Source organism: Sinocyclocheilus anshuiensis, unplaced genomic scaffold (assembly GCF_001515605.1).
Source record: "Sinocyclocheilus anshuiensis isolate Anshui unplaced genomic scaffold, SAMN03320099.WGS_v1.1 scaffold1993, whole genome shotgun sequence".
Lineage (NCBI taxonomy): Eukaryota > Metazoa > Chordata > Actinopteri > Cypriniformes > Cyprinidae > Sinocyclocheilus > Sinocyclocheilus anshuiensis.
In genome coordinates this window covers 110,792-134,741 of record NW_015540847.1, presented here as the reverse complement: position 1 = coordinate 134,741, position 23,950 = coordinate 110,792, and the positions used below count along the sequence as shown (strand labels likewise).

At 38.3% G+C, this 23,950-nt stretch overlaps 1 protein-coding gene across 4 annotated transcripts in view; it reads right to left on the bottom strand.

Moving 5' to 3' along the window:
- The window catches only part of LOC107687607 (neuronal cell adhesion molecule-like), a 125,030-nt gene that overhangs the window by 25,350 nt on the left and 75,730 nt on the right, over positions 1–23,950 (bottom strand). For 3 of the 4 annotated variants that reach the window (XM_016484995.1, XM_016484997.1, XM_016484996.1), the window contains 14 exons: positions 22,839–23,021; positions 20,553–20,570; positions 20,137–20,219; positions 18,700–18,722; positions 16,942–17,138; positions 15,831–15,953; positions 5,642–5,812; positions 5,412–5,468; positions 4,169–4,280; positions 3,798–3,982; positions 1,442–1,573; positions 1,209–1,352; positions 853–964; positions 455–621 (listed from right to left, as the gene is read on the bottom strand). In XM_016484995.1, coding sequence (XP_016340481.1) covers positions 455–621; positions 853–964; positions 1,209–1,352; positions 1,442–1,573; positions 3,798–3,982; positions 4,169–4,280; positions 5,412–5,468; positions 5,642–5,812; positions 15,831–15,953; positions 16,942–17,138; positions 18,700–18,722; positions 20,137–20,219; positions 20,553–20,570; positions 22,839–22,923 — 1,609 coding nt within the window. In that variant the 5' untranslated portion in view covers positions 22,924–23,021. Of the gene's footprint in view, positions 1–454; positions 622–852; positions 965–1,208; positions 1,353–1,441; positions 1,574–3,797; positions 3,983–4,168; positions 4,281–5,411; positions 5,469–5,641; positions 5,813–15,830; positions 15,954–16,941; positions 17,139–18,699; positions 18,806–20,136; positions 20,220–20,552; positions 20,571–22,838; positions 23,022–23,950 lie in introns of all 4 variants that reach the window. The other variant, XM_016484999.1, reaches the window with a different exon arrangement.

Genomic DNA, 23,950 nt, shown 5'->3' with positions numbered 1-23,950 from the left:
ATTAAACAAATTTATTTATTTATATCAGTTTTATTTATTTAAATAATTGTTTTAAATAAATGATCATTTTAAAAATATATATTATTTAAATAATATTTATTTTATTATTTTTAGTTAGTTTGTTTAATAATATTTTTATCATTTATTAAATATTTTTAATAATAATAATAATAATAAATTAATTAATTAATTACATTTTTTTAAAATATATATTTATTCATTAATTTATTTATTACATCCATTTTTATTATTTGTTGATTTAAATAATTTAAACAAATATATTTATTTATTCAAATCCATTTTCATTTATTTAAATCATTGTTTTGATTATTTATTTATTTTTACACTGTTTTCTCTAAACTTTTTTTTCTTCTTTTTTTCACAGTTCCAGTTTGAAAAGCCCCGATTTAGAGGACTGAACAGTGATGAAGGGGCTCAGTGCTGAATCCCTCACCTTTGACCTCCAGGTAGACGTGGTTCTCGGAGATGCCGAGGTTATTCCTGGCCACGCAGGTGTATTTCCCGCTGTTTGAAGGTTGAGACATGTGGATCTCCAATGTTCCGTTCTCATGGAAGACATAAGCATTTCCCTCCAACATGCTGGAGCGGCTGTCCTTAAACCTGGTGAACACAATCCCATCATGCACTGTGGTTTATACATGGATAGACCGATAACAATTGGCATGCAATTTGCTGTACACTATTTCCACAGCCAAAATAAATCATGAGAGAGGGCCCACAATGCACTGCAGCAGAATCAGGCCCAGTTAAAATTAAAAGCTCCAGTAAACAGTGACAGTAAACGGGCCTGTGTTCAGTCACACACACACACACACACACACAGGGTCTCACCATGTGATGATCGGGACGGGCGAGCCGAACGTCACACACTCCAGCAGCGTGGGTTTGTTCATAATGACCTGATAGACTATATTAGGCGGCGTCAGGACTCTGGGCGGCTCCGCTGGAACACAAACAACGTCACATTATCATCACTTCCACTAGAATAATGAAAACATGATTGATAAATGTTTTAGGACTGGCGTTTAAGTGCTTCGTTGTCATGAAAACAGTGTCAGAATGCAGCAAACCTCAACGGTGCTAAACACTTCAGGCTTTATTTCTAATATAAAGTCATGTTTTCGTCCGTCTTTGGGATGAAGCATGATTCTCCCGTGAACAGACGTGTTTATTTCTGATTCTCTCACCCAGTACGTTGACGAATGCGTTGGACAGTAAGTATCCGTATTGGTTGGAGGCGTTACACTGGTAAACGGCGCTGGAGCCCGTCTGGACCTCGGAGAATATGAGGGTGTCTCCTTCCACACTCCTGCTGGGGTCTTTGGGAGCGTCTGTCACAAACAACACAACAACGTCACACACACTCTCAGCTCACACACACACACACACACACACACACACACAGACTGAAGTCACTGACTCTCGATCGGGAGTCCGTTCATGAGCCAGCGGATGCTGGGTTTGGGGTGTCCTGCGGCCTGGCACGTGATGATGCCCATCTCCTTCGGAGCCAGAACCAGATTCCTGGGAGCGCTGATCCAATACGGAGCCGCTGCCAATCAACACAACAGCACACCAATATTACGCATGACCATCTATAAAAAAAACTCTTTAGATGCTTCAATGTTGATTGGTTTTGTTAAATTAACATGTTTAAATGTTGGTTGTTTTTTTCTATTAAGAGATTTAAATATCAGTCAGTTTTGTTAAAATAAGATATTTAAATATGGGTTGGTTTTGTTCTATTAAAGATTTAAATGACAGTCAGTTTTGTTCAAAGCAAGAGTAAGTTATTCTTAAAAAGAATTATTTAATAATATGATAAAATATGAAAAATGAGCGTTCACAAGTAAATAAAGGATTTAGATTAGGGCTGAAACGATTCCTCGAATACCTCGAGTAACTCGAATACAACAAATCATCGCCTCGAGTCTTCGTTTAGTCCATTTACTGTAACTACACACGGAACACCATGTTTCCCCAAGGACCATTATTACTGACGCACAACCCCACAAACGCTGGACCAGACCATAGACTGTATAAAAACAGACATATTTAAGACCGTAAATCAATATGGTGGCTAGTTATGATGTCCCTACGTTAGCTATGTTTTGTGAAAGACTAAACGCCATTGTGCATAAAAATACCACAGAAAGAAAGTTAGTCAATATCACACGAAGAGTGCCAGATTTCACCTCTAAAATCAGCATGATTACAAATGTGATTTTATTCAACAGTTCAATAAATACTGGTATCGGTATCGGGCCCGATACTGAGCAAGCAAAGCACGCTGAGTGGATTGAGCGCGCGGCGGCGCAGATGCGCGAGCTTGTCGAGTGAATATCCCTTTATTACAGACATCACTGGAAAGTTTGTAGTTCGGTCGGATATGTCAAAAAGAAGTAATTAAAACAATGCACACATTACTTAATGGTAGGGAGAGAGAGAGAGCGAGAGAGAGAGAGGGAGAGAGCGTGCACTTCTATTGTGTGATCTTTATTGATGTTCGCTCACTTAGCACGAGAAGGTAATATTATGAGACTTACGTTTTAGACACTATATTGCCTGTTTTTGCTTTATTTCGCCAACAAAATAATCCCAAACACAGTCACAGCACTGTTTTGCGTCTCTGAGCAACATGAATGAATCTTCGTTCCTGAATGAATCAACCATTTAAATGATTCGGTTCAGTCACAATGACTGACTTCTTAACCGTGACTTGCTGCCACCTGCTGGCGGGGTTAAATTCACATTTAAAGTATCTTTTCGTTTTTAAAATAATTTTAAATATCAGTATTCAATGTTTTATGTTTAAAATAACAAGATATTATTTATGCATTTGTAACTGCAGGTTAAATGCATTCATGTCCCTCTGTGTGGGAAATGCATCTCATGCAGCTTCTGTGTTTCCTCTGCATTGCAAAAATTTATGTTGCAGAAAAATGTGTTTAGAAATTGTGTATGGTCTCTTGTTCTTGTTTCAAGTCACCTTCCTCTCCACTGATTTTTGCCTCTCACAAAAGCCACAAAGCCTTCCAAGAAGACAGTAAAGGCTTATGTCATGCTTGAGGCTTTAGTTAAGCTGAAACTTGAAAGTTAAGTTACACGACATAAATGCAATGTTTAGGTATTATTATTATTATTATTTTTATTACTATTATTTTGATTTATGCCTTAGTTTTAGTTTGTACTGTTTACCTTTTTTAAAGTAATATGAAATAGATTTTTGTATGTTTATTTATTTATTTTTTTTATTGATATATTTGTATTTGCATTTTGAATGCAATTTGGCAATTAAATACATTAAATGGGTTTAGTTTTCACGGTTATTAATGTATGCAATTTCAGCAATAAAATGTTAATTTTTCTAAAAAGAAAACAAATTAGTTGTTTATTTTGAGATCTATCTTATTATCTCTTGCCTATTAGTATTGCTCTTTAATAAAGAAAAATGACTTCTTATCCAATTACTTAATTAATCGATGGAATAATAGGTAGAATACTCGATTACTAAAATAATCGATAGCTACAGCCCTAATTTAGATAACGGTTGATTTTGCGAGCAAGAGTAAACAGTTCACAGAAAGCATCAATGTATGATGGGTTGTCTTCAGTGAAAAATATCTAAATCTGATGTGAGTTTAACGTTCTCCAGATTCTATTAGCAGGAATATGTTGGCAAATACAGAGTACGGCTTTAATCTGAACTGGGTCAGTCTGTGATTTGAGGCAGAATTACAGTATGGTGATAGTATTGGACAGGACTGTGTGTTCACCGTTAACCGTGACTCTGATGGTGTGGTGAACAGAGCCGTGGCGATTATTGGCGATGCAGCGATATTCTCCAGCATCCGCCTCCGACACATCCGTGATCCGCAGAGTCTTATCGAAGCTCAGGAAGGACGCTCGTCCGCTGGGAATCTCACTGTTGCGTTTAACCCATGAGATCGCAGGAGTGGGTCTGAAGGGGAATATGAGGGACATTACAGCTAAACACAGAAACCCTGTTTATCCAAAGCCAACGAAGATGCATTGCATTTCAGCAGTTCTACTGTTGGAGCTACAGGAATGCACGTCAAAAATAAAAAATCATACTTCACAATCATAAACCAAACGTGTGAACACAGATGTGAGGATCTGAACTCACAGGCCGTCGGCGATGCACTCCATCTCCAGAATCTCTCCTCTCAGAACCATTTTAGAGCTGACGGACTCGCTGGGGACCATGAAGACGGGCGCTCGCTCATCCACGGGTTTATCTGAAACAAACACTCTCAGTAAGATCCTGCGGCAGTCACACTCACACACACACACACACACACACACAGCTCATGGCGAGGTTAGCATGTCGGCCTTAACTAGCTTATTGGAAGACCACAGGGCCGCCCTCTCTACCGATTTCAAAACTGCATTGACATCTTTAGAGGCAAAACTTGACCTCATCCAGGCTGTCTGAAACAAACACTCTCAGTAAGATCCTGCGGCAGTCACACTCACACACACACACACACACACACACACTCACACTCACACTCACACACACACTCACACACACACACACACCCACACACACCTGCTGCTTACACACTAGACAGTAGTTTATACTGTATTTAACAGATGCAATCTTTTTAACAGATTCAATCTTTTTATCAGCTTGTTTTCTTTCAATTAGCAAAGATTTACATTTCTTTATGGAATTGATTAATCGTAGGCCTCATTGATCTAGGCCTCAGATTTTGAGTGAATATTGGCAAAATTATCCACAAATAATGTTTTTCACAAAAACAAAACAAAAAAAAACCGGTCCAAAAACAAATACAAAACCTGTGCTGATTGAAAGAAAACGAGCTGACAAAAAGATTAAATCCAAGATTTACTGAACACCAAATCAAGTAAAGGATTTTCAGCACAGCACAAGGGTTAACTGAATACATGAGGTTAATGAACCACAGAAATGTATACTGGACGTTTATATGGACGTTACTTGACACACTTAGCTTTGACTGAAAACAGCTTCATAATCAAAACAATGAAACAAACATTTCTGTGAAGCTGCTTTGAATAAACATACAAATACACTTGAAATGAACTGAATTCAAATGAAGAGAACTAATCAAGGTTTAGAAGAACTAGATGGAACAACAGAAATCAGGAAGATGAAGAGACAAACAGAGTTCAGATGAGTTCAGAACGAGGTGATGATGAACGAACAGAGAGAGACAAACTTCCCGAGGTTTGATATAAGATCACTGAGTCTCTAAAGCAGAAGATTTGATCGATTAGTCCAGGAAAGCAGGGCTTTAATATGCGTGAATGAGGGTGCACAGGTGAGGCTAGAGCAGGACGAGGGGTTGGTTAAAGGAGGGTCACTAGGGGGCGCCATCACTCACCACTAAACAAATCAGTATCATTGAAATAATCTGCCATTGTGTCATTGAGTGTATCCACTGAAACACAGCAAAACAACACCACAAATCAAAGACATGCAGACGACTGAAGTTGCAGCTCAAGAGCTCTTTGTGTGCTCAGAGAGAGCGGACAGTGCATTCACGTGATGAATGGACATCTGGGGCTTTATCTCCGCACAACAGCATTCATTCACATAACTACACAGACTCACTGTCGAGCACACGGACGCTGATGGGCTGCTTCTGCTGGATGGTCTGCGTGTGCGGGAAGCGAGCGTAGCAGATGTAGTTGCTGCTGGAGTCCTCCGGCTGAACGTTGGAGAAGTAGAGATCTCCGTTCAGAGCCTGAGACACGCGCCGGCTCTGCGGCAGACGCTGGAAATCTGCGCAAACACACACACAGACAGTGATCTAAACACACCTGCCTCACAGCAACACATCTGAGCTGGCTTTGGATGGTTATTCTGCTGCGACTTCACAAAATCAACAAGGTGCACGGAAAGAAGTAACAAACATATTTTTAAAGCAATTCCAGCAACACTCGGAGTGAAGACGTTAAAATAATCCGAACGTGGAAATGAAAATAATAATCTGGTTTACTTTTATTTGAGAACAAAATCAGCACTTCCTGGGAAACTGGAGCAAAGTATTAATAAAAATAAATAAATAGGACTTCCGGTTCTGGATGTGAATGGAGTAGACGCGTCTACCTCGTGTTCCCTGTACAGATTATTCTTTGTTACCATTTAATAACCCTCTACCTGTTTATCTTTTCTAATGTAATTGGATAACACGGTTAATAACTAAGGAAGCAGATAATGGCATCTAAATCAGCCAAACAAGCGAAGAAAGACACCGCCGCTAAAGATGCCGTGCCCGTGGCTCATGGCGAGGTTAGCATGTCGGCCTTAACTAGCTTATTGGAAGACCACAGGGCCGCCCTCTCTACCGATTTCAAAACTGCTTTGACATCTTTAGAGGCAAAACTTGACCTCATCCAGGCTGCGGTATCGGACCATGGACCACGAATAGTATCACTGGAATCCAACGCAGACCTCCTCAGAAAGCGAATTCAATCGCTGGAAGCGGTATGTACCGAACTAACTGAGAACTACGCTAAACTCAAGGCCAAAACAGCGGACTTGGAGGGACGCAGTTGGCGCAATAATATCAGGATAATTGGCTTACCAATTATCGAGGGCCATTGAGGGTCTTCGACCCACAGTGTTCTTTTCCAAGATGCTGTCAGAAATAATGGGCGAGCAGGTGTTGCCGTCACCCCCGTAACTTGACAGGGCACATCGCGCTCTGATCGCTAAGCTGAAGCAGGGAGAGAGGCCGAGAGCTGTAATAGTTCGTTTTCATCGGTATCAGATCAAGGAGGCGGTGATACGAGAGTCCCGTAAGAGAAGAGGATCTTTGCAGTACCATGGAAAACCGATCGCCATCTATGACGACTACAGTCCGGAAGTTCTGGAGCAGCGCGCTCAATATCGTGGGGTAATGGCAGAGCTTTACAATCTGGGATTCAAGCCATCTCTTCTTTTCCCCGCAAGGCTGAGGATCTGGACTAAGGAAGGTGAGCTAAAGCTGCTGGCATCGGTGGATGAGGCTAAGAAATTTTTGATGGCTCACCGTAGCGCCTCTTAAAACGCAACGATGTCTGTTCAGTACACTTGAACGGTGGACCTTGACTGTACTTACTATGTAACGGGGCCCGTTGGACAACATTGACTTAAAGACATCACATGAATGGTTTACTATTAATTTGTAGTTTGTTACATCATGCGGGTATTTCTGTTTCTAAAGACTGTTCCATGCTGTTGCATTTGATCTGATTTCACTTGCTGAATTACATTTGTTATATAATATTTTTCGTTTATTTTTGGGTGCTATCATAATTACTGTTAGCATGTTTTAGACTACAAGTTTCGTTAACTTTTGAGGAGATTCTTATTTCTCTTCTCTTTTTCGCTTACTTATTTTGATTTTCCATATGACTATTTTATTGGTAAAATGTTTAAGTTCGAGCTAAGGGTCGTTATGCTGCCTGTACAGATTATTCTTTGTTACCATTTAATAACCCTCTACCTGTTTATCTTTTCTAATGTAATTGGATAACACGGTTAATAACTAAGGAAGCAGATAATGGCATCTAAATCAGCCAAACAAGCGAAGAAAGACACCGCCGCTAAAGATGCCGTGCCCGTTTTTTATGCCCCTAATTTCGATGATGTCAGTTTTTTCAAACATACTCTTTCTCTTATTCCCGACCTGAACTCCCATTCTCTTATTCTTGGGGGAGATTTTAATTGTTGTCTTGACCCGGTGATGGACCGTTCATCATCTAAGCCAAGCATTGCAAGCAAATCCTCTATTTATCTAAATAATTTTTTTTCTGAATATGGTCTATTTGATGTATGGCGGCTTCTGTACCCAAAAAAGAGAGAATATTCTTTTTTCTCAAACGTCCATCACTCTTACTCTCGGATTGATTATTTTGTTCTGGACAACAGTTTAATTCCTAGAGTTCGGTCTTGCGCATATAAAAGTATTATTATATCAGACCATGCTCTTATTCTTGACATGACCTTTCTGAATTTGCCTTACCCTCGGAGGAACTGGCGTTTTAATACTTCCCTCTTGGCAGATGAGAATTTTGTTTCCTTTACTGCTGACCAAATTTCGTTTTTTCTAAGTGTCAATAAATCGGCCGAAGTTTCATATTCAACCGTGTGGGAGGTCTTCAAGGCATATATAAGAGGCCAAATTATTTCTTATGATGCTAATAAAAGAAGGATCTCTAAAGAAAAGCAAGATTCTCTTGCTGATGAGATTTCTAGGTTGGATGAACAATACGCTAGGTCTCCCACGCCAGACCTGTATAAGAGACGTCTTAAACTGAAGTCAGAGCTTGACTTACTTTCAACCAATGAGATCGAGGGTCTTTTGAGGAGAACTAGGAGTGTTTTTTATGAAAGTGGGGAGAAATCTGGGAAAGTATTAGCCAATCAGCTGCGTGGGCTCCGAGCTAAACAAATTATAAGTGGTCTTCGTCTAGATAATGGGGAGGTCACAACTGATCAAAGTACTATTAACGATAAGTTTAGAGACTTTTATTCGACTTTGCACACGTCTAATTCCTCTCCGCGGGGGGACATTGAAGAGTTTTTCAGCCGACTAAATGTCCCCACTTTATCCTCTGATGTTCGGAACTGCTTAGAAGCGCCGATTTCTCAGTTGGAAGTGGCAGCTGCGATCTCTTCCCTACAGTCTGGTAAATCCCCAGGACCTGATGGTTTTCCATCAGAGTTCTATAAAAAAAATTCTGTTCAGCTTGCTCCTTTTTTGACATCTGTTTTTTTGGAGTCTTTTAAGTCTGGGACTCTTCCTCCAACATTAAATCAAGCGTGCATCTCTTTATTACTTAAAAAGGATAAAGATCCTTTGGATTGTGGGTCCTATAGGCCAATTTCTTTGCTCAACTGTGATGTTAAAATTTTAGCGAAGGTGCTTTCCTCAAGACTGGAAGAAGCCCTCCCCACCATCATCTCCCCTGATCAAACAGGGTTTATAAAGAATCGTCAATCATTTTTTAATATCCGCCGTTTACTTAATGTGGTATATTCTCAGCATCAGGCCATTCCAGAATGTGTCGTTTCTTTGGATGCCGAGAAGGCGTTTGACAGGGTGGAGTGGGAGTACCTTTTTTTGGCTTTGGAAAAATTTGGATTTGGCCCAGTCTTTCTCTCTTGGATTAAATTACTTTATAATTCTCCCTCTGCAGTAGTCCTGACCAATAGTCTGTACTCTAGGCCGTTTAACTTGTACCGCGGAACTCGACAGGTCTGTCTGCTAAGCCCATTATTGTTCGCTCTAGCTATCAAGCCTTTAGTGATCGCTCTACGCGAGAGTCGGCAGATTACTGGAATTACCCGCGGGGAGGCCGAGCACAAGGTAACTCTATACGCAGACGATCTACTGCTTTTTATCTCTAATCCACATACCTCTCTACCTGCAGCTCTATCTTTGCTTAAGAATTTTGGTCGGTTTTCTGGTTACATGCTTAATCTGCACAAGAGTGAATTTTTTCCTATTAACAAGGTAGATGCGCAATTACAGTACTCTAACATACCATTGAAACTAGTCAAAAATAAGTTCTCTTATCTTGGGGTCTGTATCACTCGCCATCATAAGCATCTTTTTAAACATAATTTTGGTTTACTACTTGAAAGGATTAAGAAAGATCTTTCTAAATGGTCCCCTTTAAAGATCTCTCTCATTGGGCGCATTAATTCCGTTAAGATGGTGGTGCTCCCTAAATTTCTTTATCTTTTTCAATGTTTACCTTTATTTATTCCCCTTTCTTTTTTAAATCTTTGGACTCTGTTATTTCTATATTTATTTGGAATGGTAAGCCCCCCCGCCTGCGTAAAGCATACCTTCAGAGGTCTAGATGCAATGGCGGTATGTCCTTACCAAACTTTAAGTTTTACTACTGGGCAGCTAACATACGAAATTTACTGTATTGGTGGCATTATCACCTTTTTCCCAATAGACCATCTTGGGTGGACATGGAAATAAATGCTCACAAGCAAATTTCACTTCCAGCACTTATTGCAACTAAATTACAATTAATTTCTTACACTCCGGTTGATTGCCCAGTGGTGAAACACTCGTTGAGGATTTGGACCCAATTCAGGAAATCATTTGGTTTTCAGGATCCTTCTCTCCTTAGCCCTGTTGCCCATAATCACCTTTTTTTGCCTTCAATGCAGGACGGATCATTTAAGAGTTGGTCCGACAAGGGGATAAAATGTTTCAAGGATTTATTTATTGATAATTTATTTGCTTCTTTTGAACAGTTAACATTACGTTTTGGTCTTACTAAGTCAGATTTCTTTAGAGTTTTGCAAATAAGGCATTATGTTAAGTCACTTGTATCAGACTTTCCAGTGATGCCTTCTGAAAATCCTTTGGATAATTTATTTTCATGTAACATATTAGCCAAGGGTTCAATTTCCATTATTTATAATTTAATGACCAATCTGGCATCTTCCTCTCTTAATAACATTAAGAGAGCTTGGGAGGAAGACCTTGACAGACCACTTTCTGAAGACACATGGAACTGTGTTCTTAAGCAGGTCCATGCATCGTCAATGTGTGCTCGGCATTCACTTATACAGTTAAAAGTAGTACACAGAGCACATATATCCAAAGTTAAACTAGCTCAAATGTTTCCTGGTACTAGCCCCATATGCAATAGATGTAAATGTGATGAGGGATCACTAATTCACATGTTCTGGACATGCCCCAAATTAGAGCGTTTCTGGCGATCGATATTTCACACCCTTTCAGAGGTTCTTAAGCACAGTTATCATCGAAGCCAAGAACTGCAAGCAAATCCTCTATTTATCTAAATAATTTTTTTTCTGAATATGGTCTATTTGATGTATGGCGGCTTCTGTACCCAAAAAAGAGAGAATATTCTTTTTACTCAAACGTCCATCACTCTTACTCTCGGATTGATTATTTTGTTCTGGACAACAGTTTAATTCCTAGAGTTCGGTCTTGCGCATATAAAAGTATTATTATATCGGACCATGCTCCTCTTATTCTTGACATGACCTTTCTGAATTTGCCTTACCCTAGGAGGAACTGGCGTTTTAATACTTCCCTCTTGGCAGATGAGAATTTTGTTTCCTTTACTGCTGACCAAATTTCGTTTTTTCTAAGTGTCAATAAATCGGCAGAAGTTTCAGATTCAACCGTGTGGGAGGCCTTCAAGGCATATATAAGAGGCCAAATTATTTCTTATGATGCTAATAAAAGAAGGATCTCTAAAGAAAAGCAAGATTCTCTTGCTGATGAGATTTCTAGGTTGGATGAACAATACGCTAGGTCTCCCACGCCAGACCTGTATAAGAGACGTCTTAAACTGAAGTCAGAGCTTGACTTACTTTCAACCAATGAGATCGAGGGTCTTTTGAGGAGAACTAGGAGTGTTTTTTATGAAAGTGGGGAGAAATCTGGGAAAGTATTAGCCAATCAGCTGCGTGGGCTCCGAGCTAAACAAATTATAAGTGGTCTTCGTCTAGATAATGGGGAGGTCACAACTGATCAAAGTACTATTAACGATAAGTTTAGAGACTTTTATTCTACTTTGTACACGTCTAATTCCTCTCCGCGGGGGGACATTGAAGAGTTTTTCAGCCGACTAAATGTCCCCACTTTATCCTCTGATGTTCGGAACTGCTTAGAAGAGCCAATTTCTCAGTTGGAAGTGCCAGCTGCGATCTCTTCCCTACAATCTGGTAAATCCCCAGGACCTGATGGTTTTCCATCAGAGTTCTATAAAAAAAATTCTGTTCAGCTTGCTCCTTTTTTGACATCTGTTTTTTTGGAGTCTTTTAAGTCTGGGACTCTTCCCCCAACATTAAATCAAGCGTGCTTTATTACTTAAAAAGGATAAAGATCCTTCGGATTGTGCGTCCTATAGGCCGATTTCTTTGCTCAACTGTGATGTTAAAATTTTAGCGAAGGTGCTTGCCTCAAGACTGGAAGAAGTCCTCCCCACCATCATCTCCCCTGATAAAACAGGGTTTATAAAGAATCGTCAATCATTTTTTAATATCCGCTGTTTACTTAATGTGGTATATTCTCAGCATCAGGCCATTCCAGAATGTGTCGTTTCTTTGGATGCCGAGAAGGCGTTTGACAGGGTGGAGTGGGAGTACCTTTTTTTGGCTTTGGAAAAATTTGGATTTGGCCCAGTCTTTCTCTCTTGGATTAAATTACTTTATAATTCTCCCTCTGCAGTAGTCCTGACCAATAGTCTGCACTCTAGGCCATTTAACTTGTACCGCGGAACTCGACAGGGCTGTCTGCTAAGCCCATTATTGTTCGCTCTAGCTATCGAGCCTTTAGCGATTGCTCTACGCAAGAGTCGGCAGATTACTGGAATTACCCGCGGGGAGGCCGAGCACAATGTAACTTTATATGCAGACGACCTACTGCTTTTTATCTCTAATCCACATACCTCTCTACCTGCAGCTCTATCTTTGCTTAAGAATTTTGGTCGGTTTTCTGGTTACATGCTTAATCTGCACAAGAGTGAATTTTTTCCTATTAACAAGGTAGATGCGCAATTACAGTACTCTAACATACCATTGAAACTAGTCAAAAATAAGTTCTCTTATCTTGGGGTCTGTATCACTCGCCATCATAAGCATCTTTTTAAACATAATTTTGGCTTACTACTTGAAAGGATTAAGAAAGATCTTTCTAAATGGTCCCCTTTAAAGATCTCTCTCATTGGGCGCATTAATTCCGTTAAGATGGTGGTGCTCCCTAAATTTCTTTATCTTTTTCAATGTTTACCTTTATTTATTCCCCTTTCCTTTTTTAAATCTTTGGACTCTGTTATTTCTACATTTATTTGGAATGGTAAGCACCCCCGCCTGCGTAAAGCATACCTTCAGAGGTCTAGATGCAATGGCGGTATGTCCTTACCAAACTTTAAGTTTTACTACTGGGCAGCTAACATACGAAATATACTGTATTGGTGGCATTATCACCTTTTTCCCAATAGACCATCCTGGGTGGACATGGAAATAAATGCTCACAAGCAAATTTCCCTTCCAGCACTTCTTGCAACTAAATTACAATTAATTTCTTACACTCCGGTTGATTGCCCAGTGGTGAAACACTCGTTGAGGATTTGGACCCAATTCAGGAAATCATTTGGTTTTCAGGATCCTTCTCTCCTTAGCCCTGTTGCCCATAATCACCTTTTTTTGCCTTCAATGCAGGACGGATCATTTAAGAGTTGGTCCGACAAGGGGATAAAATGTTTCAAGGATTTATTTATTGATAATATATTTGCTTCTTTTGAACAGTTAACATTACGTTTTGGTCTTACTAAGTCAGATTTCTTTAGAGTTTTGCAAATAAGGCATTATGTTAAGTCACTTGTATCAGACTTTCCAGTGATGCCTTCTGAAAATCCTTTGGATAATTTCTTTTCATGTAACATATTAGCCAAGGGTTCAATTTCCATTATTTATAATTTAATGACCAATCTGGCATCTTCCTCTCTTAATAACATTAAGAGAGCTTGGGAGGAAGACCTTGACAGACCACTTTCTGAAGACACATGGAACTGTGTTCTTAAGCAGGTCCATGCATCGTCAATGTGTGCTCGGCATTCACTTATACAGTTCAAAGTAGTACACAGAGCACATATATCCAAAGTTAAACTAGCTCAAATGTTTCCTGGTACTAGCCCCATGTGCAATAGATGTAAATGTGATGAGGGATCACTAATTCACATGCTCTGGACATGCCCCAAATTAGAGCGTTTCTGGCGATCGATATTTCACACCCTTTCAGAGGTTCTTAAGCACAGTTTAGAGCCAGAACCTCTGGTGGCATTATTTGTAGTAGCTCCAGAGGAGTCATGGCTGTCAGCATCTATGTGTAAAGTTCTTGCTTTCTCCTCCTTGTTGGCACGTAGAGCAATACTATTAAAATGGAAAGATCCCTTCCCACCCACCCATACTCAGTGGATTAGAGATATGATGTCTTGTCTCTGCCTTGAAAAAATTAGGTATTCACTAAAAGGGTCAGAAATTGTTTTTTTTTAAGATGTGGCACCCTTTTATTGACTATGTTGATAAGTCCGTTTAATTTTTTCTCCTTTTCTTTTTGTAATGTATTTTATTTATTATTATTCCCCCCTTTTTTTTCTCTCATGCGAGTGTATGTGCATGTATCTCTTTTTATATATGGTTGGAGGTTGATTTATGTTGGCATGTGTATATATATATATATGCTCGGTTCTTCTACTTACAATTCCAGTCTGAATTAATGGACAGTATGGATGCTACTCTAGATGTTTGATGGTGAGGGTCGGGGATTGTTGTATGTGATTTAGAATGTAAATATAAATAAAAAAACTTTGAAAGAGGGATCACTAATTCACATGTTCTGGACATGCCCTAACTTAGAGCGTTTCTGGCAATCGATATTTCACACCCTTTCAGAGGTTCTTAAGCACAGTTTACAGCCAGAACCTCTGGTGGCATTATTTGGAGTAGCTCCAGAGGAGTCATGGCTGTCAGCATCTATGTGTAAAGTCCTTGCTTTCTCCTCCTTGTTGGCACGTAGAGCAATACTATTAAAGTGGAAAGATCCCTTCCCACCCACCCATACTCAATGGATTAGAGATATGATGTCTTGTCTCTGCCTTGAAAAAATTAGGTATTCACTAAAAGGGTCAGAAAAACAATTTTTTAAGATGTGGCACCCTTTTATTGACTGTTGATAAGTCTGTTTGATTTTTTTCTTTTTTTCTTTTTGTAATGTATTTTATTTATTATTATTCCCCCCTTTTTTTTTTTTCTTTTTCCTCTCTCTCATGCGAGTGTATGTGCATGTATCTCTTTTTATATATGGTTGGAGGTTGATTTATGTTGGCATGTGTGTATATATATATATATGCTCGGTTCTTCTACTTACAATTCCTATCTGAATTAATGGACAGTATGGATGCTACTCTAGATGTTTGATGGTGAGGGTCGGGGGATTGTTGTATGTGATTTAGAATGTAAATATAAATAAAAAAAACTTTGAAAGAAAATAAATAAATAAATAAATAAAGTTGCTGCAACTGGTGAAGCCTGTGGCTCTTTCTTTCCTCCAGAATAAATGCCTTTCTTGTCTCGGAGCACACGAATGAGAGCAATAACAAACGCTGTCATCTTATCTTGCATTCAGAGGCGGAGTGTTTGCAGTAAGTTTTTAATGCTCATTTTAAGATTTTATGCGCATCATGGCAATTCCAGCATTTATTTATTTATTTATTTTTTATTTTTTAATGCGATATCTAAAAATTAACATGAAAACGTGAATGGAGACATTTTTTTCCATCTTAGAAAAAAAAAAAAAGGTTTTACATTTTTTAAAACTTCTTAAAAATTGCACTTAGAAGCATTCTCACAAACATCCTGGAAGTTTCTTGAGTTAAGATGATTTTTGTGAATCGGTGCCTGATCTCAACAGGTTTCTGCTGACGCAGGAGTTTGTAACATTAATGGGTCTCATTATCGTTATCAAGTGGAAGTAGCATCAGATCTCTTCTTCCATATTGTGACGCACATCTGAGTGTAATGGATTCATGAAAAAAGGGTCTTGGGACTTGGTTCTGTTAATCTGTCGTTGATTGGATGTTGAGATGTGGGTGTGGCACTCTAGCAGGGGCGGAGTTTAGGAGGACTAAGTGATTGGAGAAGACCAGCATACAGCTTCACTGGAAGATCCAGTTTGATTAAACATTACAATCAAAACATCTATATATGGTCTCTAATATGCTTTCAGAAAATCGGGTGAATCTTCACTTACTGTTGTCCATCCAGAATATGATGGGCGGCGGGAGGCCGGCGGGGGGGCGGCAGTGCAGAATTAAAGACTGTCCTTTCTGTGCAATGATTGGACTGATTCTCTCTTTAGACCACAGAGGAGATCCTGCAGAAACAGGAATGATCACATGACACAACACAAGTGTGAAGGTGAAGTTTAAAGGGATAGATCACCAAAAAATGGAAATTTGCTGTTAATTTTCTCACCCTCAGGCCATTCAGGATGAAGGTGCCATTGTTCCTCAGTAGAACAGTAAAGAAGAGTTTTAGCTGAAACCGTGGTCCTTGACTCATAAAATGCATCATATTGTGTAAGGACCACGGCAAGACAAAATGAATAGCCATGGCTCCTGACGATATATTGAAGAGTTATCAGTCGATTGGTCTGTGCAGGGAACTGAACATTATTTACAACATTATTACAAAAGCGAGTCTTGTAGATCTGTGCTTTCAAACAGTTCAGTCCGATGTGGTGAACTCGTCCATCAACAAGAACCGGTTCAAAAGAATGATTCCTTTGTGAACCGGACATCACTCTGGACTGTTTGTCTGAGGCTCTGGATTACAGGTAATAATGCTGTAAATAATGTTCAGTTTCCTGCACAGAACGATCTTTTCACTTCATAAGATCTCAATATATCGTCAAGAGTGACGAGTATTATTTTTGTGTTGCCTGTATTCGTTTTTTTGACTCTCAAAGTGACGGTTACCATTGACTTACATTATATGAATCACCAAGGAGCACGGTTTCAGCTAAAATCTTCTCTACTGTTCTACTCGAGTCACCTACATCCTGGACAGCCAGAGGGTGAGTGAATGTTCACTTTTGGGTGAACTTCAACTGAACATGAGAAGAATGAGGTGATGCTTCAGGAGAGTGTTGAGGAAAGAGATCTAAACACTGAATGACTATGAGGATCCGTCTGCAGGACTGAGCCGCCGCATGCATTATAGCCAAACATTCAGATTTACCTCCGAATACCAGATGTCTGAGGACGCTGAGAATGTCTTACGACACAGAACAGTGAGAGATAGCAGGGTTAAACAGAGACAGATGAGAGTGTGGAAGCTGTGCTGTGACTGATGTGACGTACTGGACTGGCGGAGGACGATGCTGTTGGAGACGGCGGTGCCGAGCTCGTTGTGAGCGGAGCACTGATAGACGCCCTCGTACGCCTCGGCCCGCTCTCCTCCGCTGATGTCCATCACCAGCGTCCCTGAACGAGGCTTCATCAGGACTTTAGGATCCTTATCCATCTCAAAATGCGTCCCGTTCCTGGTCCACGAGAAGCTGAGGGCGAGCAGTTCATTCAGTCAGATATCTGCTCATTCAATTACAGTCCTGTGTCAAATCTGTCCTGATCTTTGTTCAGTCAAGTTTTAGTTGATAAAGGTCTGGACATTTTAGTCTTAAACTTATATATTATTTTCATATGTATATATTTTACGATCATATTTTATCACCGTAGATATCACATTTTAGTCACATTTAGTTTGTGATTAGTATCACATTTCGTGATTACTGATCTGCATTGCTGTCATTTAATCAGAATTATGACAAATTAAGAGTGTGAACTCACTCACATGGTCTAGTTTCTTGATTTATTATATTAATTATATAAATTATCACATTCAGTAAGTTATATAATTACAAAAAAAAAGTCTTTGAATATGTCATAAATACTTAATTCCACAAACTTTAGTGAATTTTTCCGTCACTCACATAAAAACATTTGCACTCCTTTCTCTCATATTGATAATGTTCTGTAGGTAAAATTAGCATTATCTGGTGCTTATTTACGAAAATAAATATTGCCAGTGTGCTCAGATTTTTAACTATTTCTTTATTTGTGAAAAATATTCTAACAGAATTATAGAATCAAGAAGTTGATGAAGAAGTTCAAATTATTTAATTTTTCTAATTTAAATAAGTACATAAATATATTATGTAAAATTAATACACATTTTATTGCAGCACGTGTTTTTATTATCTTTAAATTAGACACAGTGATATCCTTATTTCATCATCATGAATATCATATTTTATTCACATTTAGTTATGCTGCATCATGGTTAAACTGACAATCATGATTATTTTGCTGAAAATTATATTCGTGCTTATTGACCTACACTGTTGTCATCTGAGAAATTAAATTTGACATTTCTTCAGAATTATGGCAAATTAAGAGTGTGAACTCACAAACTTGATCTAGTTTCCTGATTTATTATATTTATCATATAAATGATCATACTCTCTTCATTATGACAAATGTAAAAACAAGAAGCTTCCATCAAAAACAAATAATACCTAATAATTCCTAATAAAAATTCAAAAACTCTTGACACCCGGAAAGCTTATGGAGGCTTGTTAAATAAATAAAAAAAGTCTATAATGTCTGTTTCTCCTCTTTTTTGTTGATGAGCATAAAGAGAGGTTAGGGTACAGCTACATTTCAACATTCATCAACAGCCTTTCATGCCAAAGTGACAGTTCACCCAAAAATGAAATTCTGTCATCATTTAATCTCCCTCAAGTTGTTTCAAACCTGTGTGAGTTTCTGTCTTCTGTTGAACACAAAAGAATGTCGACGGTACCCATTGACTTCCATAGTAATTTTTTCAATACTCTGGAAGTCAATGGCTACCGTCAGCTGTTTGGTTACCAGCATTCTTCAGAATATCTTCTTGTGTGTTCAACAGAAGAAAGAAACTCACACAGCTCTGGAACAACGTGAGGGTGAGTAAATTATGACAATCATCATTTTTGAGTGAACTGTTCCTTTAATAACAGTCACAGTTAGTGTTTAATGTCATCTCATCTTAGTCGTGGAAATGCAGATCATTATCATCACCTGGGATGCGGTTTCCCTTTGGCCTCGCAGTGGATGACGATGTTCTCGCGCGGATCTATGATGTAGTCCTTCGGCGACTGATGAGTGATTGTGGGGGGCTGCAGCACTGGGGGTCACATGACACAGGTGAGTTTAGTTACAGCCAATCAGACACACACACACACACACACACACACAGACAGCATCTGTCGACATGCAAAACATGATAAAAACGCACATCAATCTACTGCATCACATATATTTTATTTCTGTAAATCAGTGCTGAGTATTAATGAGTCTGTCAAGTTTAATCTACAAGAGAACTGAAGCAGCAGTCGTGCTGTACGGACAGCATGCAAACACAGCAATAAAACCATATCATAAGCAAACTAATGAGAGTAAAGGAAATAACAAGCTCAATTCACAGCAAACATCCTTCAGGACAGCAGCTGATGAACTCACGTTCTTCCAGAAGTTTAGCTGAAGAAGCCAAGAGAATCACACAGACAGACGCGAGAGAGAGCGTCAGTACATCAGCAACACATCTCTCATTCTGACTCTGTTCTGTGTGCAAAACTAACACTGTCTGCTGTTTAATTCACAAACATTGCATTCCCAGTGTGTGCAGACTTGATTTCAACCATTTCTTGATTGGTGAAAAATATTAAAGTAGAACTGCATAATGAAGAAGTTGATGAAGATGTTCAGATTATTCTCAAATAATTTCTAATTTAATAAATATTATGTAAAATGAATATGAACAAATGAGCATTTTATTGCAGCATGTGTTATTACCTTTCAATTAAATTTCACATACATAAACAGAAATTGACTGGCTCTAAGCCTCTCTTTTCTTTATTCAGAGTTGATCTAGACTAGTATAAGGAAACTATCTAAAGTTCTGTTGATCCTAAAGCTACATTCATCCTGTGAGTCCTCTTAAGATGAAAATTCTCTATCTGTGTACACTTTCTCTCTTTCTTTTTTCTGTTTTGTTTTTATAACTGTACTGCCTTAATGGTTTGATGCTTTCTACTGTTAAAAAAAAGTGAAGCTAGTAAATCGCTTGAACTGAATGATCGAAGTCACAAGTTTGAATCAATCGGAGCCATTCCAGTGTAAATGACACACTCAATTAAAGCGAAAAAAAAAAGTATGTTTACAAATAAAATATCCATATTTCCACTCCAAAGATAACTTCCAACACAAATCTACAAACATATTCAGGTGAAGGTTTACTGCTAACTAGTGAACCACTCCTTTAATATGACGAGCTGCAGCTCAAAACACGTTAGATGGAAACACTGTGCTTTATGATGGAGTTTGTAGCTTAATTCAGTATATTTCAAATAGTCTGACACTGCAGTTCAGTTGCTGACAGTTCAGTTCAGTTCAGAAATCAGCTGAAATCATCCAGTGAATGTTCAGTTTATCAGTAGATACTGTAATAAATATTGCCTCGCAGTGGATGACGATGTTCTCGCGCGGATCTATGATGTAGTCCTTCGGCGACTGATGAGTGATTGTGGGGGGCTGCAGCACTGGGGGTCACATGACACAGGTGAGTTTAGTTACAGCCAATCAGACACACACACACACACACACACACAGACAGCATCTGTCGACATGCAAAACATGATAAAAACGCACATCAATCTACTGCATCACATATATTTTATTTCTGTAAATCAGTGCTGAGTATTAATGAGTCTGTCAAGTTTAATCTACAAGAGAACTGAAGCAGCAGTCGTGCTGTACGGACAGCATGCAAACACAGCAATAAAACCATATCATAAGCAAACTAATGAGAGTAAAGGAAATAACAAGCTCAATTCACAGCAAACATCCTTCAGGACAGCAGCTGATGAACTCACGTTCTTCCAGAAGTTTAGCTGAAGAAGCCAAGAGAATCACACAGACAGACGCGAGAGAGAGCGTCAGTACATCAGCAACACATCTCTCATTCTGACTCTGTTCTGTGTGCAAAACTAACACTGTCTGCTGTTTAATTCACAAACATTGCATTCCCAGTGTGTGCAGACTTGATTTCAACCATTTCTTGATTGGTGAAAAATATTAAAGTAGAACTGCATAATGAAGAAGTTGATGAAGATGTTCAGATTATTCTCAAATAATTTCTAATTTAATAAATATTATGTAAAATGAATATGAACAAATGAGCATTTTATTGCAGCATGTGTTATTACCTTTCAATTAAATTTCACATACATAAACAGAAATTGACTGGCTCTAAGCCTCTCTTTTCTTTATTCAGAGTTGATCTAGACTAGTATAAGGAAACTATCTAAAGTTCTGTTGATCCTAAAGCTACATTCATCCTGTGAGTCCTCTTAAGATGAAAATTCTCTATCTGTGTACACTTTCTCTCTTTCTTTTTTCTGTTTTGTTTTTATAACTGTACTGCCTTAATGGTTTGATGCTTTCTACTGTTAAAAAAAAGTGAAGCTAGTAAATCGCTTGAACTGAATGATCGAAGTCACAAGTTTGAATCAATCGGAGCCATTCCAGTGTAAATGACACACTCAATTAAAGCGAAAAAAAAAAGTATGTTTACAAATAAAATATCCATATTTCCACTCCAAAGATAACTTCCAACACAAATCTACAAACATATTCAGGTGAAGGTTTACTGCTAACTAGTGAACCACTCCTTTAATATGACGAGCTGCAGCTCAAAACACGTTAGATGGAAACACTGTGCTTTATGATGGAGTTTGTAGCTTAATTCAGTATATTTCAAATAGTCTGACACTGCAGTTCAGTTGCTGACAGTTCAGTTCAGTTCAGAAATCAGCTGAAATCATCCAGTGAATGTTCAGTTTATCAGTAGATACTGTAATAAATATTTGTTGTATCTGATTGTATTAGTCTATATAGAGTGATAGTCAATGTGAAAAGAGCAGATGAACACAGAACATGTGAAACGTGTCGAGTTGATTCACTGAGAATGATTCAGCTCAGTCGTGTGTTTGGTTCAGTGCTCATGAATCAGTTATCTGCTTTCTTTACCTTTTTCACCTTTTATTTCATTTGTCAGCTTATTATTTTATTTTCCAATATGTAAATTAATCTGATTTCTGATATCTGGCGTGTCTGTTCCTAATCTCCCTTTAAATGTGTATTCATTTGTAAAAAAAAATATTTTTAAAGATCTTACATTTTTTATTTTTTATTAATTTGTTACATATGTTATATTTTATTTAAATATATGTTTGTATATATCTATTACTTTCAACATGTATGTTGATTTGTTAATTTGAAGCATTTGAGTGTTATATAGGAGGATCAAGAGTTTATATCAGGATGTCCACTCTCCTCCTTTAGAGACATTAATCCTGCTGACGCACGATTGGCTGATTTTAGCTCCTGTCTGCGTCTGGAGGATGATGGACTGCTGATGTTTGTCTGCCGTCAGACCAGAGGCGGCGCTAGTGATGGGCTTATAGTGATGTTTTTATCACTGTGCCCTGTACGAATCATGACTGAGTTCTCCTGCACATTAAAATAATTTCTATCAGAAGCGCAGGTTTGCTCTCTGCACATCCAACAGCATCTGCTTACATTGTCATTCAGTTTCGCTAACAAAAATGGTTCCAGATCAAGTCATGCTGTGCGTCTCTGCAGCAACATAAGCGGTGTTTCCTTACTGAATGAACAAATCAGTGAGTTTCACTGATCCATTCAGAAAAACAGTTTCTTTCTTCCTTCCTCAATGAATAAGTCGATTTGAAAGAATCGATTGAATAAATGACTCAGCGACTCACCACCACCTACTGGTAATTTTAGTTTCATATTTAAAAGTATCATTTTATTTTTTTCTATCTTCTCATATTTCTATGTTCCAGTTTTTATATTTAAAACATTAATCTCATAACATTATTTATGCAATTTGTAAGTGCAGTGTAAATGCATGTACAAGTGCTAGAAATATATATTAAAAAAAGAATAGAACCCTGCACACACACACGTGTATATATATATATATATATATATATAAAAGTGTATCCCGTGTATTCTGACACATACATGGATGTGGGCCGTCTGGGCTAAGCCCCGCATATCTACTCACCCTAGAACCACCCCTGAGTCTATTATATATGTGTGTGTGTGTGTGTGTGTGTGTGTGTGTGGATACGTACGGTCCAGAGGAACCTCCAGCGCTGTGATCACGTGACCCAGGAAGAGCAGCAGCAGGGCCAATGGGCCGTCCCTCGGCCTGTCCATCACGGCCTTGTGACCAATGAGCCGCGTCTGGAGTGAGTTTAGCCCCGCCCTCACACGCGATCAGGACAGCAGCGGCTCACAGACACACACACACAACACTGACAGACACATACACAGACAGTAAGTTTCACATTTTCATTATCTTTTTCTAATTTTCTTTTTAAATTGATCTACTAAAAAAACTAAAACTGAAATAAAAAATTAGGAAGAATTATATATAATTATTATAAACTTATATAGACATAAAAAACTAATAAAATTGACAAAACATTACTAAATGAATCATATGAATCAATTGTCTGACGGCCAGTGATGCTCAAACATTTATCTGGTCATCAGCTCAACACGTGTGAAACAGCACAGAGCAGGTCTGATAACGGTGATCTGTAAGCGTGTTCATGATTACAGGTCATATGATCACTGCCTCACTGAACACACGTATTTCTCACAGGATCACAGACAGAGCACACACATCAGACATGACCAGCGGGACACGTACAAATACAAGACTATTAAAATACAAGGCTATTATCACCAACTCAATCATAAAAGAAAAAAAGATTTTAGTTACTTCAAATAAATGTTAACTGAAATAGAACACATAATTATAACTAAATAACCAAAGATAACAAATAAAAAAATTATAAATATATAGATACATGTAGTAGACATTTAAAAAACTTAAAATGACAAAACACTAAGAAATACTAAACAATTACTAAAACTACTAAAATTATAGTGGAAATGTACAACATTACAGTTAAAATTGTATTTAAAATATGAACAAAAAATGCAATAATAATTCAGTAACACTTGATTTTGAGAGTCCTCTTTAGACATTCCTCTAACTACATGTAACGCTGTAACTACGTCAACTAACTCTCATTAACTTTGAACTACATAGTGTAACCAATTAAACTAATTAAAGTAAAACTAATAAATAAAAATAATAAAACAACATGACTGTGTGTGTGTATATCAGTGTGTGTGTGTGTGTGAGTGAGTGTGTGTGTGTGTGTGTGTGCGT